Here is a 16,557-nt window from a genome sequence, read left to right on the forward strand (position 1 = left end):
GTTAAGGCAACCATTACTTTCCCCCCACACCTGCGCATCTGCACATCTCTGAACTCAGGGTGTATTTTACAACCAATGGCATTTCACAGTTTAATTGTGGGAACATTTTTCTTTCTTTGTGGTACAGACTATAGTGTTGCCTCTTTCAACTTAAACAGTCTTAGATTTACAGAAATATGACCAATCTGGTATCACTTCGAAAAATCACTAAGATATGTTCAGGGACCATCTTAATCTGCGCAGCCCCTTCCCAATGTCTGGATGCAAGATAAGAGCTCCAAAAACGGCCTGAAGAGCTCCAAGAAAGCTCCCAGCCTCCCTCCCCATGGAGAAAGGAGTCAGACCTCTGCTTTTTAGGGGAGTCAGATGCAAATAGAGGAGTGTAGGCCTCACAAAAAATCCCGGGGAGGGTGAGGAAAAAGGGTGACCCTGGCCTGCAGGCTAACCCACAGTTAGATGGGGGTGATGGGGAGAGACAGTAGCTGGTGGAGAATGGGTTGGGCAACCAGGAAACCCCCATTCCAGTAATCCGTAGATCCTGCTTACCTTCACGATGTGGGGGTTCCTCTTTGGGCTTGGGGTGCATTAGGGTGAAGGGCAGTTCTACGGCCACGTCACTGAAAGAAGACCCAGACCCAGTGAGCCTCAAGGTCAGTCTCAGGCTAGAAGACTCAATGCCCTACCAGTCTGAGGCCTGGGGAGGGGTTTATGGTTGGAGGAGGTAGCTCTCAGTTGAGGCAGGGAATCCAGACTCAGGCCCCAGTTCTGTCATTCTCTGAAGCTTACTTCCTCTAGAAGTTGAATTAGAAGACCTTTTCTGCTGCCTCCCAAAAGAAATGGAAACCTCCCTTTTCCTGATAAGGATCCCTGGGTTCTCATGAGCTGAGACGAGGCAAGGGGGTAGGGAAAGGACTGCCCAGGGCCATGTACACATTGGTCCCTGGGTGACTCCAGAGGCGCCCTAGGACCCCGAAGGCCTCCGATTGCTGCGGCCAGCCCAGCCTTCCCTAACACTGCCCTCCTGCCCTTCCCTCTCCCCCCTACTCAGTCCCACCTCCCAACATCTCCAGGAGGCTCTAGTAAAAGTACTCTGGGGGCCCTAGCCCCCTGCCACCTGGATGATGTACTGCTGAGGTGAGTTTAGTCAAATTCAGGTTGTCTGGGCCCAGGGCTACTGATATCGTGCACTGAGCCTTCCTTGAAGCCCTGTAGGGATGAAGGGTCTGGGTGGGGGGTGGGGGTGGAAGAACGGGGGATGTGCTGACACAGGCCAGTGCTTCTGACCCAGACTTCCCTCTGCTGGGCCCTGACAAGCAAAATAATAACAAGAGCAAACACATGGTACTGACTTTGTGCCAAGGATGTTAAGTAGTTCATTTAATCTCCACAACAGTCCCATTATTGTACCATAGGTACAGAATAGGAAACTGAGGCACAAGGAGGAAAAATATATCACACAAGACCACACAGCTTTTAATGGGAAATGAGAGACAGGATTCCTCTTCTTTCTTTCTTTTTTTTTTTTTTTTTTTTTTGGAAGTGAGAGAGAGGAATCTGACTGCATAATTCACATTCTTACCCAACCTCTGCTCTCTACTCCTAGAGAAGCAGCCACAAAAGTGCCTCCTCTCAGCTCAGGCAGGCTGGTGTCACCTGTCAACTGTGACCATGTTCAGGCACAACCTCATCTTACTGATCTTTCTGCCTGGGGCCCAGGTGGCAGGGAGGGAGAGGGGAACAGAGCTGGAAGGGACAGAGGCTGTACAACCAGAAAGGTCCATTCTCAGGCCCCAGCAGTGTCTCGGGGGACACTTTTATATCTTCAGGTCTCACTGAGCTCATCTGGAAAATGGGAATAACAACGCTTAACTTCTAGAATCACGAGAACTTCTAGGAGATGATGTAGGTAAAAGGTTTGATTGAACTGTGAAACTTACACCTGCCTGATTCAAGCTTTACTTCCCCTCCATGGGGCCATAAGGATTCACAGATTATTGAAACAATTTGGCTCCTTTTTTTTCTTTTTGCTTGCCAAGCGGATTGCTTTTCCAGGTTCACTTGGAAGAGTGAACTAACAGAAGGGAGGAATGCTTTTTGCCAACCTTTGTGAAAGCCATACAGTGATTGGATGGAAAAATCTGAACATTAACCTTCCAGCACACCATGAGTAATCAAGGGCGGGATAGGTCTGATTCTTCCCTGGGGCCCCAGAATTGTAGCACAAGGCTGGACATAAATCTGGATTCCAGAAATCTTTACTGAATTATATTGAACTGAACTCAAATGAATTAATTTCACCTCTCCAAAGAGCCTGATTTCTTGGGGGTGAGCACTACTGCCATCTGGTGACAAGATGAGGCAAAACCACTGCATGTGGGGCACATGCCTTTTTTGGAAGGTGTAAGGATCCAGGTGCTACAATGAACCTTGTGTACAAGATCAGGACCGCAGGACCTCTCCCTAGGTCTCCCTCTCCACATGGCCAGCAGTTAATTCTCATTAGGGTACAAGTCTGGAAGCCATAAATCCTGCATTTCTCCAAAACATCAGACTGTGTGATGGGGGCCGGGAGTCTATTGCCCCAGATCCAGGAAGCTGACTTTGCTATCTGCAAAGGTTCCTTTCACTTGGCAGGGATGGAAGAACAGGGCAAGGTTGTTTTAAAGCAGAAACTGAATCTCCCTAGTCCCTCTGGAGAGGATTCTAGTCCTAGCACTTTTGCTCGAGCCTGGCCATCGAAAGTGAGTGCTAAGACTCCTCCCAACCCAGTGCCCTACAGTTCCAGATGGTCAGCCCAGGGGTCTCTGGATCCTCCAGGAAGGTGCGTGGGTCAGGTTGAAGGGAGGGGCTTTACCTGGATGCAAGGTCTCCCAACAGGCTGGGTGGGTCAGAGGAGGCAGGAGAGGTGTTCAGGAGAGAGTTCAGAGAGGAAGAAAACAGAAAGCACGTTCATTCACCACCTTGCTGCCCTCCGGGGTAGGGTAGACCCTGAGATGCACTCCCTCCCACCCACCGCTCTGCAGCTGTGACCTCTCATTCAGAGATACACAGAAATGGCATTAGCCTTGTGGGGTGGGGGTGGGGGGCGGGTGGATGACGGGGGTGGGGGGGGCGGTACCGAAATCCCAGGACTCACTGAGTCCCCAGAATCCCCCTCGGCAAAGGAGACATGATAGCCGACCCCTGTGCAGCCTGCCCTACGGAGGCCTCTCTGACAGCAGGAAAAATCAATTTGGGATTCACCGAGGATTCCTCAAGGAAGTTGTGGAGAGTCAAAGAACCCAGGATTTGGGATTTGCAATTCTGAGATGTCCTAGAACATGCGGTCAGTATTAGATAAAGCCAACTATACCGGGCATGACTCTAACGTCTAATGCTATTAGCTTGTAAATCTTTTCATAGAAATTTATGAGTCAGACGAAAAGCCCAGATTCAGAATTCTAGGTTTAGGACAATGCAGGCCCCATCTGTGGGGAAAAGTTGTTCTATCTGAGCTCCCCCCTTTTGAGGTGGGGCACAGACCATGCTCCAGGGCAGGAATATGTCTGGCCCACTGCAGTGACCCCAGTGCCCAGCCTGTGACCTGAAGGTTGGGGAGGACATTTCAGGAAATGTCTGAAGAATGGTTTGGGCCTCTGCTTCCCCATCTGTAAAATGGGAGAGTCCGAACATCCCTAATCCAGCGCTGGGTTCTGAGCCGCTTTAACCATTTCCTTAGCAGATCAGCGTGGACATGAGCAGGGGTGGGTGCTGGGCCCCAAGACATAGTGAGGGAATAGAACCCTCTGGAGAGCCCATAGCACAGACTCTGAGGAAGCTTCCCCCACAACAACCCTGTGTGTCCAGACAGGGACAGGGAGGAAGAGGAGGGGGAAGAGGGAGAGAGAGACATGGAAAGGGCAGGGGAAGGGTCAAAAGCCTCTGATGTGGGTGAGGGAAGTGGGGGAGAGGAGGAGGAAAAGGGAGGCATGAAGGAGGAAGAGAAGGAACAGGAAGAAGTCTTCAAGCTTGGTTTACCCTCTCGGTGGATGCAGCTATCAGACAGATGGGGCAGTGAGCTGCGGGTGATCTGGGACACCCCGTTATACACTTAGGGAGTCTTGGGCTGGGCTAGAACACTCACCCGCCCCGTGATACCACGAGCTTCACTTTCACTTTGTAGGAAACAATGATGCCCAGGATTTCCCGGTTCGCTCCTTCCCTCAACCTGCAAGGTGACACAGGGAAACAGGTTCACCAATGATCGCTGGGTAGAAGAGACATGGCAAGAGTGGGGTGCAATGGGGGCAGTTGCCATCTGTCCCTCTCTTGGGTAACTTAGCCACCATGTGCAGAGCCCATTATATAAGAAAGGGAAGCTTTGCCCTGAGTTGGGGGGAACCTGGATCCCTGGGTCCCCTATCTGGCCGTGAAATTCACTCCTCGGGCACACTTGATAAGCCCCATTCCTCCCTCGGTCTGAGTCCCAGCAGCATGCGGGGGGGGGGCTCCTACTACCCTTGGGTGGATGGATGTTTCTCTCCCACTACTGAGCAACCCATGGGGCACAAAGGGCTAGACAGGGAGTTCAGAGAGAGGGAGGGAGGTTGGCAAGGCAGGGGAGGAGGTACTGGGGAAGACCCAGCAGGAGGTGGTCCCTCCACCAAGTCTTGATGACTGGTAGGATTTGGGCCAGGGTGGAAGAAGAGGGCAAAGGCTTGGAGGTAAGCGGCTAGCACGCCTGTGACCAGCTGTGTGGCTGGAGCACAGGGTCCACGTTGGGAGTCCAGGTCAGGGGTGCAGCAGAGGCAGGCCAGAGCCCGCAGAAGGGTCAGACCTCAGTGGATAGGGTGAGATGAGTTCCCTATACCCCAGGTCTCCATGAGAGCAGGGCAGCCTCCAAGTCAGTTATGCCCATGAGACAAGAGTGATCATGTGGCCCAGGGATCCCTTAGCCTAGCTCGCTGTCCACATCTCCCCAGACTCCCCACTCACCTCCTGATCTCCCACCGAAGCCACTCCTTTCCTTCCAGCCTTGCTCTGCCTCAGGGACATACCCCACCTGACTCAAGACACTAGGTCAGGAGCTGCTGCCTCCTGCAGGAAGCCTCTCTGGGTTGTCCTCCTTTGGGAAGCCAGCAGATCCCAGCACTGACAGAGGGGCCCATTTGGCTCTCTGGGGCAGCCCTGGATAGGGATGGGAGTAAGGGGACAGTTTCCCTTACAGCTCAAGCTCTTGAGGATGGGGCCAGGGACCATGCTTGGGGAAAGGATGACCACAGCATGGACAGGCACTGGTGGGAAAGAAGGCTGTGGACCCCCAGGGAGGGGGGCAGGGAAGAGGGAAGGTGGGTTCTCACAGAGTGCTGGAGGCCAAGTTCGTGTCTTCATGCTTGAGCTTCCCATCCAGAGCGAGGCCCCGCTTCTCTCGGTTGTTGGCCAGGAATGGGGTCAGTGTGTAGACCTTGCAAAAGGTTGAACTGGGAGCCACGGTGTCACTGGGAAGAAGGGAGGCAGGTATGGAAACACACCCCATCCGTTACCCCCATAGCCCAGTTATAACAACTCAGAGACCACAGAGTAGCATTAAAAACACGTTTGTAACTTTCCAAAATACTGAGGGCTAGATTTGTCCATAAACACACATGTACACGAAAAATTACACTTAATGCACTTGCCTCCCAAAGGGAGGCAGGGCCAGGAAAACCAAAAACCAGGTGTGTCTTCTAATGGGAGCATCTACTTCCTTCAGGTGAGAAAAGACATTTCACTGGAGAGCTCTCCCCTTGCCTGAGTTGTTAACAAGCTTGAGACAAAACTCCACGCCCAACCATAGTAGCTGCCCCTCAAACCTAAATTTTTTATATATAATTATTCTCAACCTTTCCACATACAACCATTTTACCCAATGAGCTGGATTAGTCTTTCATCAGACAAGAAAAGCTATGTACCTAGTGCCTTACCCTCTTTGCCCTGGCTGCCAGGAAGCTCAGAGCAAAGTCTGCCCTTTAATCTAGGTTTCTGGTACAGTGTAATTACAGCCCCGGTCCCCTTCAATTCAATAGCTCTCATTTTGTCATTCTAGTTTGAGCAGATCTTTCCCTTGACTGTAGTATGCATTTTCTTGTAGCTAAAATCAAGTAGGTGTTTTCTAAAAGGCTGTTTGGGATCATGTATCATGAGTGGCTGGGAAGTCCAAGGCCCAGCCCTCTGGCAGGTGGGAAAAAACCATGTGCCCCTGTCCCTGCAGCCAGGACTTCCCACTTCCCTGCCCAGCCCCACACATCCAAGGCTGGGCTTGTGCTCACTTACTCGGCCTCTTCCATGGCCACGGGGCACTTGTACTGGGCTGTGTTAAAAAGGCAGATGTCCGCGTACTGGCGCACTGGGAGCAAGAGGGAGACAAGGTGGTGTGAGCCAGGGCTGCCGCTCCCAGGCATCCCAGGCTCCCTCGACTTGGGGATGTTCATCCCTGGAGTGCACCAGGGGATCCTGCAAGAGACCACCCCGTCTACACCCGAAGCATAGCCCAAAGGCACCCTTCCCTCCCATCATCAAAACCCTCCCTCGGGGACAGCTCTGCTGAGAACCCAGGGAACCTAAGAGTAGGCAGCTTACACAGTAAACTTATTACCTGGCCAATGAGCAGCCTGCATTACTAGCCTCAAAAGCCTTCCCCTTTGGCTTAGAGGAGGCCCTGGGCTTCCCCTCAGGCTGGTAGTTCTCTACAAGGCTGTTAACAAGGGGAGAGCCTTCAGCTACCCCCAACCCTTGGGAGGAATCCCTTTTGCCCGCCCCTTGGGTTGGTCCTCTGCCCTGGATACCCGAGATCTTAATCTTCTTTACTGTCTTGTTGGTGTTGTTGGTGACGTGGACGTTAACGCTGATGGGTTCTCCATGGTAATAGATCTGGGAGGCAGAAGAAGGCAGGAGGGTTGGACCGGGGGGTACTAAAACTCTAGACAGAGGGAGGGAGAAGAGGCCCCACACACAACTCCTGACCACACAGACTCTGGCCACTCTGACATTGGCCTCAAGTTCCTGACCACGTCCCACTGATGCTAAGGCACTGGGCAGGTTAGACTAGTGCTTTCATGGGATTTTGAAAGATAACTGGATTAGAAGGTGATATTCCTGAGCTCCAGTCCTGATCTGGTCACCAGAAAGTGAGAACAATAGTAATAACAATGATGAAGAGAATGAGAGCAGCGGGACCTTGGGAAAGTTACCTAAGCCTCAGTTTCCCCCTCTGCTCAGTGGAGGATTTGGACTAGGTGGTGTGTCAAGTCCCTGCTGGCGCTGGAGGCCAGGAATTCTAGACTCAGGGCGGGTCTGGAAGAAGTGGGAGAAAGGCTGGCTCACTGAGGAAACCGGGTCGGAATTCTCACTGAAGGACCTCAGCTCAAATCTTGCCACCAGCACTTGCCCTCAACTGTCCCCACAGAGAGAGGCATGCCCACACTGTAAAAGGGGGCGAGAGGTGCAGGAAAATGGCCAGGACCCATATCCCCTCAGGAGGTACCCTGACTTCAAAGTCGATCCCATCCTTCAGCTTCATGCTCCACTCTGCCCCTCCTTTCGGCCTCCAAGGCTTCCCTACATCCCCCAAGGGAGGTCTCCGATTCCCTGAACCCAGGAGCTCTAGTGACCAGGAGAGAGCTGAGCTGGAGGTCCCCACCACCACTGAACAGCCCCCACCCCTTGCCAAGTCCAAGCCTCCTACCTCCTTGTCCAGGGAAGCCTCAAGATGCAAGGGCTTGTCCGACATAAGGAACTGTCTGGTGGTCTCAGCTGTGGGCTGGGGGCCAGGCCTCTCGGGGGCATATTGAACCTTCCTGATAACCAGGCGCACAGAATTCCTAATGGACATGGGCAGAGCAGAAGATAGCCAGAGTCACGTGGCTCCATCCCCTTCCCTTGTAATCCTCCCTTCCCTGCTCAGGAGACTGCCATGGCTCCCGTGACCTTCGAATCCAGTCCAAACTGCAGAGGCAGACACAGGGGCCTTGTCACCACCTGGTCCCACTCCATCCTCCTGCCTTGTGTTTGCAGCCATCCCCACTTCCTCTCTGTCATCCTAGTCTATCTAGTCCTGTCTCTGCAGCTTTGACTCCACTGGCCCCCCACCTGTAATACCTTCTTCCCACTTCTGCCCTCATTTAGGCAGTTAGCTGGGCCTTCCTTCTTCAAGGCCCAGCTAAATGCCTCCTCTTCTGGGAAGCCTTCCTGGATCAGCTCACTTGATCTTCTCCTGTCTGAACTCCCACCCCATCAGAGCTGAACCCCTGTGGCCAGTCTTCAGGAGGACAAGAAAGGGACTACGTTTCACTTCCAGCCTCTCTTAGGTTACTTAATAGTGGCAAGCTCCTGAAGGAGATAAATTTTTGTCTACATTGTTCACTGCTGGGTTTTCACCACCTCTGACAGTACCTCCCATATAATGAACACCTTCTAAATATCTGTTTGATCAAAATATGCAGAGGGGCCCCGTGAAGAAGTGGGGTATCAGAGAGGTGAAAGTGTTCGGTGAAGGGGTGTGGATTCAGTCAGGGGGATGCAGGTCAGTGAAGAGAACAGAGACCCAGTGAATAGACGGAGGTCGAGATGAGATGGGTCTCAAGGATGGTGACAGGGGCTTAAGGAGGAAATGAGAACACAAGGATTGGGAGGGGAGGGGACCTGGTGAGGGAGTGTCTGTGGTGTGCTAAGGGACCCGGCATCCCTGTTGCTCACCTTCACTCCCTGGAACTGGACAGCTAGGCTTATGGCCTTAGCTCTCCCCTTACTAACTATACCCCCTTGAGTCAATTCACCTCTGGGTCTGTTTCCTCATCTGTAAAATGGTAATAATAGCAACACCTCTTTCCCAGGTTTGCTGAAAGGATTAAATTAGTTCGTACATGTTTGTCACTCTGAATAGTGTCTGGTCCTTAATAGGCCCTTGATAAATGATAGTTGCTATATCATCATTAGTATTAACTCTGGTATGGACTTAAAATGTGCCATTACGGTGAGCGGAAGACAGTAGCCCTCAGTGTTGTTCCTCTTCCTTGCTCTAGTCAGGCCCCCTTCAAAAAAACCACACCCTCCCTTCTTTCCCCTGTTTCAGGTCTTAAGAGGAAAAGGAAGACAGAAAAGCAAGGGGGAAAAAGTGCCCCATCTCCCGACACCCCAGAGTTGCCCAGGCTGGAAAGGGAGATGCCTGCAATACACTCTCCAGCCGCCAGGTGGCAAGCTCAGCCCACTTCCTAGGAAGTTGCAGCGCCCACCCTCAGCCAGCCTCCTCCCATAGGGCCACTGACTGCCTGGTGAAGTGGGTTCACCAGAGCTGGGGGCTGAGGCCAGCCTCACCAGGAAGCAGGGCAGAGCCTGCCTTGAGGAGGAGCAGGCCTGAGAGCAGGGCTGGGCAGTCCATCTCAGAAGTCAGGGCCAGCTCTTTCTAGCTGCCAGCCTGGGCTCTCTGCCCAGGGCTGTGCCTCTCCAGGAAAATGCTACCTTCTCGGATATGTGGGCTGACTTTCCCCCCCTCACTCTCCCCAGAGGGGCTTCTCTGACTACAATTCCCTCCCTTACTTAGAAGTTTCCACCGACCCCATAACCAGTCCCCACCACCCGCCCAACCATCACCTGCTGCTAATGGCCCCCCAGGAGGAGAAGTGAGAAGTGGGGGTCTAGGATGGCTGGGAAAAGTCTTGCTCACTGTTAAAAACAATCTGAATTTTGTTTCTTTATGAAACAAAATAAAGAGCCATGCAGTCTGGTGGGGCAAACCGAGAGGCAGGGAGCTGGAGGAGGGGGTTTCAGCAGTGTAAAGGGAGAAACACTGAGGCCTGAGCCCAAGTCCTTGGATCACCTGCCCCAGGAAATGTTCCATGACTCGCCAGCCTTCCAGAGCACCCATCTTGAGGTTCCTGAGGCTGGAATGCGTGGCCCCTCCTCGCACACTTCCCGGTATTGTTACTTATCTCTTCAGGCTTTGCTGGCCCTGTCTCCTTCCCACTGCCAGCGGGCAGCCCACACCCCACAGAAGCTGCGCCCGTCTCACCGTTTGTGGATCTTCTCCTCCAGGTTCTCGGCACAGAAGGCTTTGACTTCATAGTCCACACCGCAGGCCTGAGGGGAAGCAGCTGTTGACCACAGGGTCTCGGACAGGGCAGGGTCCCCACATCACAGCCAGCTCCCTCTCATTTTACAAACCAGGGCACTGGATAGGAACACCCAACCCCACAGCCTGGTGCGCAGCCTGACTCAGGACCCGGCGTCAGCCCCAGCACTGTGCTTCCTCTGGGGGTGGCTGTCTCCCCCTCTTGACCTATCCACAGAGCTCTCCCAGAACGGCCCATCCCCACCCGCCCCGCCTCTGGACATCCCAAACTGTCCTAACTGGGCTCTACCTTCAGACACCTGACTGGTCTGGGTAGCTGTCCTCACGGAGGCAGCCACCCGGAAATCACAACGGATGCCTCCACAGCCCTCTTGGGGAGGCACATACTGTGTGCAGACCATCGGGCGCTTCAGGGCTTCACTCCACCCTCTCAACCACACGGGGTGGCACATCCTACTGTGCCCATTTTTCAGATGAGGAAACAGGGGCTTAGATCTAGGGCCTACAACACAAGGGGTGTCACCTCTTTTGGAACCTCAGTTTCCCCACTTGTGAAACCAAAATGAATGCACCCCCATGCAAGGTAGTGAGGCCAGGTGGTAGTTCAGAGAACATTTTGGTTTTGCTGCAGCCAAAAAGCAGCCCAGGAGAAACAACACGTAACTGAATGCGGGGGGCAGGGGAGTGACACCCTCTTTTTATGATAAGAGACTGCTTATTTGAGGTGGTACTGAAGTGGCCTAGACACAAAGAGGCTTCCACACAGAGGGGTCCGCGCCTCTCAGAGAGCAAGCCAGGGCCCTGGTGATACAAACGTCCTATGCCCAGAGAGACGCATCCAAAGACATGACCCACCTTCCCTGTGTCTTCAGGCCCTGGCTGCAATGTCACAGAGCACGGGAGGTTCGGAGGGATCTGTTAAGAGGATAGACAGAATGGGTCTCCTGTCATATTGACCCTAACCTCCCCATGTTGCCCACCCACCACCCCCATACATGTTCGTCACACCAGGGGGCCCCTAGCAACAGGCCATGTCTCATCCATCAGACTAGGGGCTCCAGAGGACAGACAATGTCTCCCCTGTCAGATCATCCCAAGGACACCCCACACTGGGCCAGAAGCCCCTTCGGCAAAGCCAAGGATGTCAATGCTTTTCTTTGTCTAACAGGTCACCCCTAGCTTGTGGTAAAGACAGAATAAGATCCACCCCCCCCTACATCCCCCTGCCCTCTCCAATGATGCCTACGTCTTAATCCCCAGAACCTCTGACTGGCAAAGGGGACTTTACAGGTGTTAAGGATTAAATTAAGGATCCGGGGTTATCCAGGTGTGCCCGATGTAACCACAAGGGACCTTAGCAGGGAAAGCCAGAAACAGAAGTATCGGTGTCAGAGTGTAGGCTCAGAGATAGACTGGCCAGCCACTGCGGGCTTGGAAGACAGAGGCATAGGCAACGACCAGCCAAGGAACACAAGCAGCCTCTAGAAGTTGGAAAGGGCGGGACCTACAGCCTCCAGAAAGAATACAGCCCGGCTGACACCTGGATTTTAGCCCAGCACGACCTGTGTTTGACGTCTACCCTCTGAAATAGTAAGCTCATCCACGTGTGTTTTCACGGTCATGTTTCATTCCCCCCAGGTTGGCGGTGGCTCGTTACGGCAGCCACAGGAAACCAATACATGCACGCTGGATGGAATGACTGTATCCTCCCTCCCGCTCTAGCTTCCCAGAAAGCCGGCGGATTTCACTGAATCACAGAATCGGAGTCTGAGAAACAGGAAATTTTAAAACCCAGAGTCTGGGAGCCTTTCTATTCGGAAAAGGGGCAGAGCAGGGAACTCACTACGTGCCGTGCCTCGTTTATGAGCCAGGCTGGAGAAGCCAGGCGTGTGGCTGGTCTGAAGGAGGAGGCAGTCCCGTAATGACTCAGGGGCAAGACAGGGCTCCCTTCTGAGCTGTACTCTGGAGGCTCCAAGGAGGAGCTCAGAGGTAAGGTGACACACCCTGGCGGTGGCCAGAGAAGAGACACTTACCAGGCAGGATCAGTGACAGCGCCCCAGGTCCCAATGTACACTGAGAAACTGAGGGCTGCCCTCATGTGCCTGCCCACAGGGCTTCCTAGGGGGGGCGCGGCCGGCCCTAACCTCAAAGGTGAAAGGATAGGCATGTTCGCCCAGCTTCTTGATGAGGCGCTCCTGCAGCCGGGTCAGGGCCTTCTTGTCCTCAGGGGCTGGCGGGAAGGACTGCACGTTGGCCACAAACAGATCCTTGCGAAAGGTCAGGCCCAGGACATCCAGGTCCTCCCGGCCATAGCGAAAGGCGCAGGTCAGTGTCACATAGACTGTGGGAGTAGGGGATGCTGAGGATGGGCCCAGAGGGCAGCAAACAAGCCCCCCCCCCAACCCCTGCACTCCAGAGCACCAGCTGAGCCCTGGGACTGGCCCAGTGGGAGTTCCCAGGTCTGTCCCAGAGCTCCTGTAGGAAAGGCTGTGCTACCCTGGGGATGCGGGAACCAGGTACCCAGGGGAGCCACTCAAGCCTGGTCCCAGGGGTCGGGGAGGTAGGGTCTGACTACTGGATTGGTTCTGTCCTTCCCCACCCCCCACCCCCACCCACTCTGGCCAGTGGAGTGCGCAGGAGCATAGGAGATGGTCTGACAGGATTGGTTAGGGCTGGAGTACACTGGCAGGATTGGGGTGGGGGTGGCTGGGGAAGAGTTGTGGCTGGAGAGAGCGGGTGGGGGGTAGGGGGAAACAAGTGCTGAGTGGTGTCTGGGAGGCACGGGGTTTTGTCCTAGCTCAACCTCCACCCTGTGTCTTCCTGCAGACCCTGGACAATCCCTTCACCTCCCTGGGATTCAATTTTCTCATCTATAATGAGACCCTTATTCTTGACCTATTGGGCATCCTGGCCTTGCAAAAATCACTATATATTGACATTAGCATGCTTGGGGCACTGACCAGGTTCTTCTAAAATGGGCAAGGGTGGACTGCCCAGGCCAGAGGAGGCCAGGGCACCTGCTCTGATGTTTGTTGAAGCTGCCAAGGGAAAAGCCAGTGGGGCTGGGCAAGTCAAGGCCGCAGAATTAGTTAATGTCCTGCCTGGACAGGGTCTCAGGGAGGCCCTGGGCTAGAGGTCAGTGGGGAATAGGATGCCCCCTCACAGGCCGGAGGTGGGGCCTACCACCTCACCTCTCCTCTCCTTGAGATACTCAGGATCCACGAGGACCACGCCATCTAGAAGAAGGACAGAGAGTAAGCACACCCTCCCAGCTCGACCTCTCAAATTCCTGAGCCCCAAACACCAAGCCAAACCTGAACCTAACTATCCCTCTGTCGGAAAGCCTCAGGAGAGACATGGGGAGGCCATCACCCAAGGGAGGGGTGCTGCCATGCCCCACCCCCTCCCTGCAGGCTGGACTTATAGGCCCAGCAGGTGACTTAGGGCAGGTGACTGCTCTGTTTCTTCCCTGTTCATAAGAACAATACAGGCCCAAAACTGCTATGATCAGGTGTACTTTAGAATTTTGAGGTTCTGAACTGTGGAAAGGCCACAACAGGGTACATCGTCCATATACTCCGTAACACCCTCTGCAGGATCTGGGCTCAAACCCATTAACACCACTGCAGGGAAACGGGAATATTTTCACCGAGAGGCTGAAGTATAAAGACCTTCCTGTTAGTTCAGGTCAGGTTTTGCCACTAAATGAATCCCATGTCAAACTTAGGAACGAGTGCAGACTTCTAGAGATTGTTGGATTTGGGATTTGCCATCAGAAGTTGCAATCCCGTAGAACCAACCTCCCAGGGCTGCTGTGAAGATGGAGTTAATACATCTAAGGCTGAGACGGTATCCCGTTCATGCGATCCCAGAAAATGTCCCCAGGCCTGACCGAGGCCATGTAGACACAAAAGACACAAAAGACACAAAAGACATCTTCTCCCCGCAGGACCCCAGGAGACCAGAAACACAGGCTCAGGGGTTGCCTCCTTGCCTGACATCCCCAGTGACCTCTGGCTGAACCTCACCCAGCCATACCCATGCTTATTAAGCAAAATGTTCTTTCCCCAGCTCTCATCCACCGCTACCCTCCCCCTAGCCGCCCACACAGCAATCTCTCAGGGAATCTCAGGGTACCACATTTGGAAAAGAGTGCCGGAGGGCTCCTGGTCCTATCCAGCCCTGGGCGGGACCAAGGGATACCTGATCAGGGGACTGTCCACCCTGTCCCCAAACCTGCCCATCTTCTCTCCTTCTGCCTCTGTCCCCGAGCACCAGGGGCTCTGCACAAAATCTGGGGAGAGGGCACTCCCACCACCAGGGGTGTCAGGGAAGGCTTCCTGAAGGAGGGAAGCAGGAGCCAGGTCTTAAAGGGCAGTATGGGTCACCAGTTAGATGACCATGGGGCATAACAAAGCGGACAGGGGGAAGGGTGTGGCTCTGAGGCTTGGGAGAGAAGATCCTGGGGGTGCTGGAGGAAGCAGGGCCAGGCCTGACCAGCGGCATCCTGTCTATAAGACGGGGGCGGGGGGCGCATGTGACGGGAGTCTCAGACTTGCGCCGGAGCCTAACAGGGAACCCTAGGGGATAGCTATGCATTGGGAATTCATAATCAGCCAAATGTCATGGCTGATATTTTCTCTCTGTGGATCATTTGATCAACTCTGGACAGTGCCCCCAGAGCTCTCTGGGATCCCCAGGGCCCAGCACAGGGCCTGGCTCAAAGTAGCTGCTCTGCTCTGAGAACACTGACCAAATAGTTCTCGGGGTGCCTGTGTGCACCGGAGAAGCTGGTTCCCTCCTGCTCCTTCCCTGCCCCCCAGCCTCAGTGCCACCCCGCTGCTGTCATTAATAGGTCAATGGGTAGGGACAGCCCTGGCCCCAGGTAGTTTGCCGGAAACTATGCTTTGTAGCAAGCCATAGATAAACACTGGGATGCTTGCTCACTCCCTCCAAGAGGCAGCTTACCGAGGAGATGAAAATGGCAGAGGGGACAGGGTCCCCACAGCACAGGGGAGGAAAAGTGGGGTCATCCTACTCCAGGCCAGGAAGGGAGGGCCTAACGGGGGCTGACCTCCCTGAGCCACAGCCCTGTACACACCCCCTCAGCAGAGAGACCCCAGGGACTCCCCAGTTCTCCTTCCCCCACTGTCACAAAGGGATTCCTCCCAGTGAACCAAAACCTGCCAGCTATGCTCTCTCTGCTCCCACCTCGGCTCTGGAACCGCATGCTCACTTCTGCCCTCTGGCCCCAGGACAACTCCAGGGATATGTAACAGAGGCCACATTCTCTGTGGATGTTCCCCACGTAACACATCCAGTTTCTTCACCTGGACTTGGCCTCAGGCAGTTTCCAGTGTCCATCCTCCCCAGTGGTCACCTCCTTTGGCCTTACTCTGGTTTGGTCTCGTCCCTTTGAAATCAGAGCCGCTTTGGACCTCACCATCCCCCTATGTGAAACAGGGATAATTCTGGGCCTCCCTCCCTCCCTCCTATAGCTGTGGAAAAAAGGCAGTGAGGTCAGGCTCTTCTAACAAGAGCTATGGTTCTTAGAATACTAACCAGGGTTGACTGTACCTCCTAAGAGGAGATCTGGCCATGTCCAAAAACATTTTTGATTGTCCTCCTGGGATGGAGAGGGTAGTCCTAAGGTCTAATGGCTAGAGCCTCGGGATATTGCTAACCAACCTACAACGCACAGGACAAAGAATCACCCAGCCCAAACTGTCCAGAGTGCCGAGGCTGAGAAAACTTGAGCTAGAGTAATACTTTGAAAGGTAACTTTAGCCCCAATCCGGCGCATGCTGAGACCCCCATGAGTACAGCCCCCATTTCATAGGCTCCAAGGTTTTCTTCCCACCTTTGCCATCAGGATGCAACAGAACAAAGGTTCTGTGGACCCAGGCCGCCCAGGTTTGAATCCAGGCTCCTCAAACCACTAGCTCTGTGACCTGGAGGAAGTCACTTGACCTCTCTGTGCCTCATTCTCCTCAGCAGCAAAGCAGGGATAATCATGGAGCTACCCCAGTGTCTGTGTGTAATGAGCCTCGCACTGGTGGCTGCTCACCGTCCTCACGATCATCTGGCCATGCTCCAGGCCCCCCCCCCCATCCACCTGCACTTTCCACTCACATAATCCTCGCTGAGGGACAAGGAGCTGCTCAGTAAACATAGTATATGCTTGCCAATGGTCACAGGAAGACACTCACTTCCTGTTCTTGGTGCCAGGCCCGTCTGGAGACCTGAGGGCCACTCCCAGGTGGCTTTAACACTCCCTTCCCTAGAAGGGACCAGGTCAGCTCCACCTTTCCCCACCTTCCTCCACAGCCTACAGACACTCACCCACAGGGTCCACGAGGTCGATGTGGTCCACAAAGTCCCGCTTTCCCAGATAGACAGTGAGCTGGGAAGAGAGGCACAGGGGACATTAGCAGCTGTGGACCTGGAGGACACATCCCTGAAAAGCCCCCAGC

At 54.0% G+C, this 16,557-nt stretch overlaps 1 protein-coding gene across 13 annotated transcripts in view; it reads right to left on the reverse strand.

Moving 5' to 3' along the window:
* ARRB1 (arrestin beta 1) overlaps positions 1-16,557 on the reverse strand; it is a 74,687-nt gene that overhangs the window by 7,775 nt on the left and 50,355 nt on the right. For 12 of the 13 annotated variants that reach the window (XM_045071504.1, XM_013064326.2, XM_004768030.3 and 9 more), the window contains 12 exons: positions 16,427-16,487; positions 13,276-13,320; positions 12,229-12,425; positions 10,940-10,999; positions 10,025-10,092; positions 7,703-7,838; positions 6,804-6,888; positions 6,292-6,364; positions 5,340-5,477; positions 4,124-4,207; positions 2,855-2,878; positions 547-617 (listed from right to left, as the gene is read on the reverse strand). In XM_045071504.1, coding sequence (XP_044927439.1) covers positions 547-617; positions 2,855-2,878; positions 4,124-4,207; positions 5,340-5,477; positions 6,292-6,364; positions 6,804-6,888; positions 7,703-7,838; positions 10,025-10,092; positions 10,940-10,999; positions 12,229-12,425; positions 13,276-13,320; positions 16,427-16,487 — 1,042 coding nt within the window. The remainder of the gene's footprint in view (positions 1-546; positions 618-2,854; positions 2,879-4,123; positions 4,208-5,339; positions 5,478-6,291; positions 6,365-6,803; positions 6,889-7,702; positions 7,839-10,024; positions 10,093-10,939; positions 11,000-12,228; positions 12,426-13,275; positions 13,321-16,426; positions 16,488-16,557) is intronic. The other variant, XM_045071501.1, reaches the window with a different exon arrangement.

The sequence above is a fragment of the Mustela putorius genome, unplaced genomic scaffold (assembly GCF_011764305.1).
Source record: "Mustela putorius furo isolate JIRA1106 unplaced genomic scaffold, ASM1176430v1.1 tig00003987_pilon_pilon_pilon, whole genome shotgun sequence".
Taxonomy (NCBI): Eukaryota; Metazoa; Chordata; class Mammalia; order Carnivora; family Mustelidae; genus Mustela; species Mustela putorius.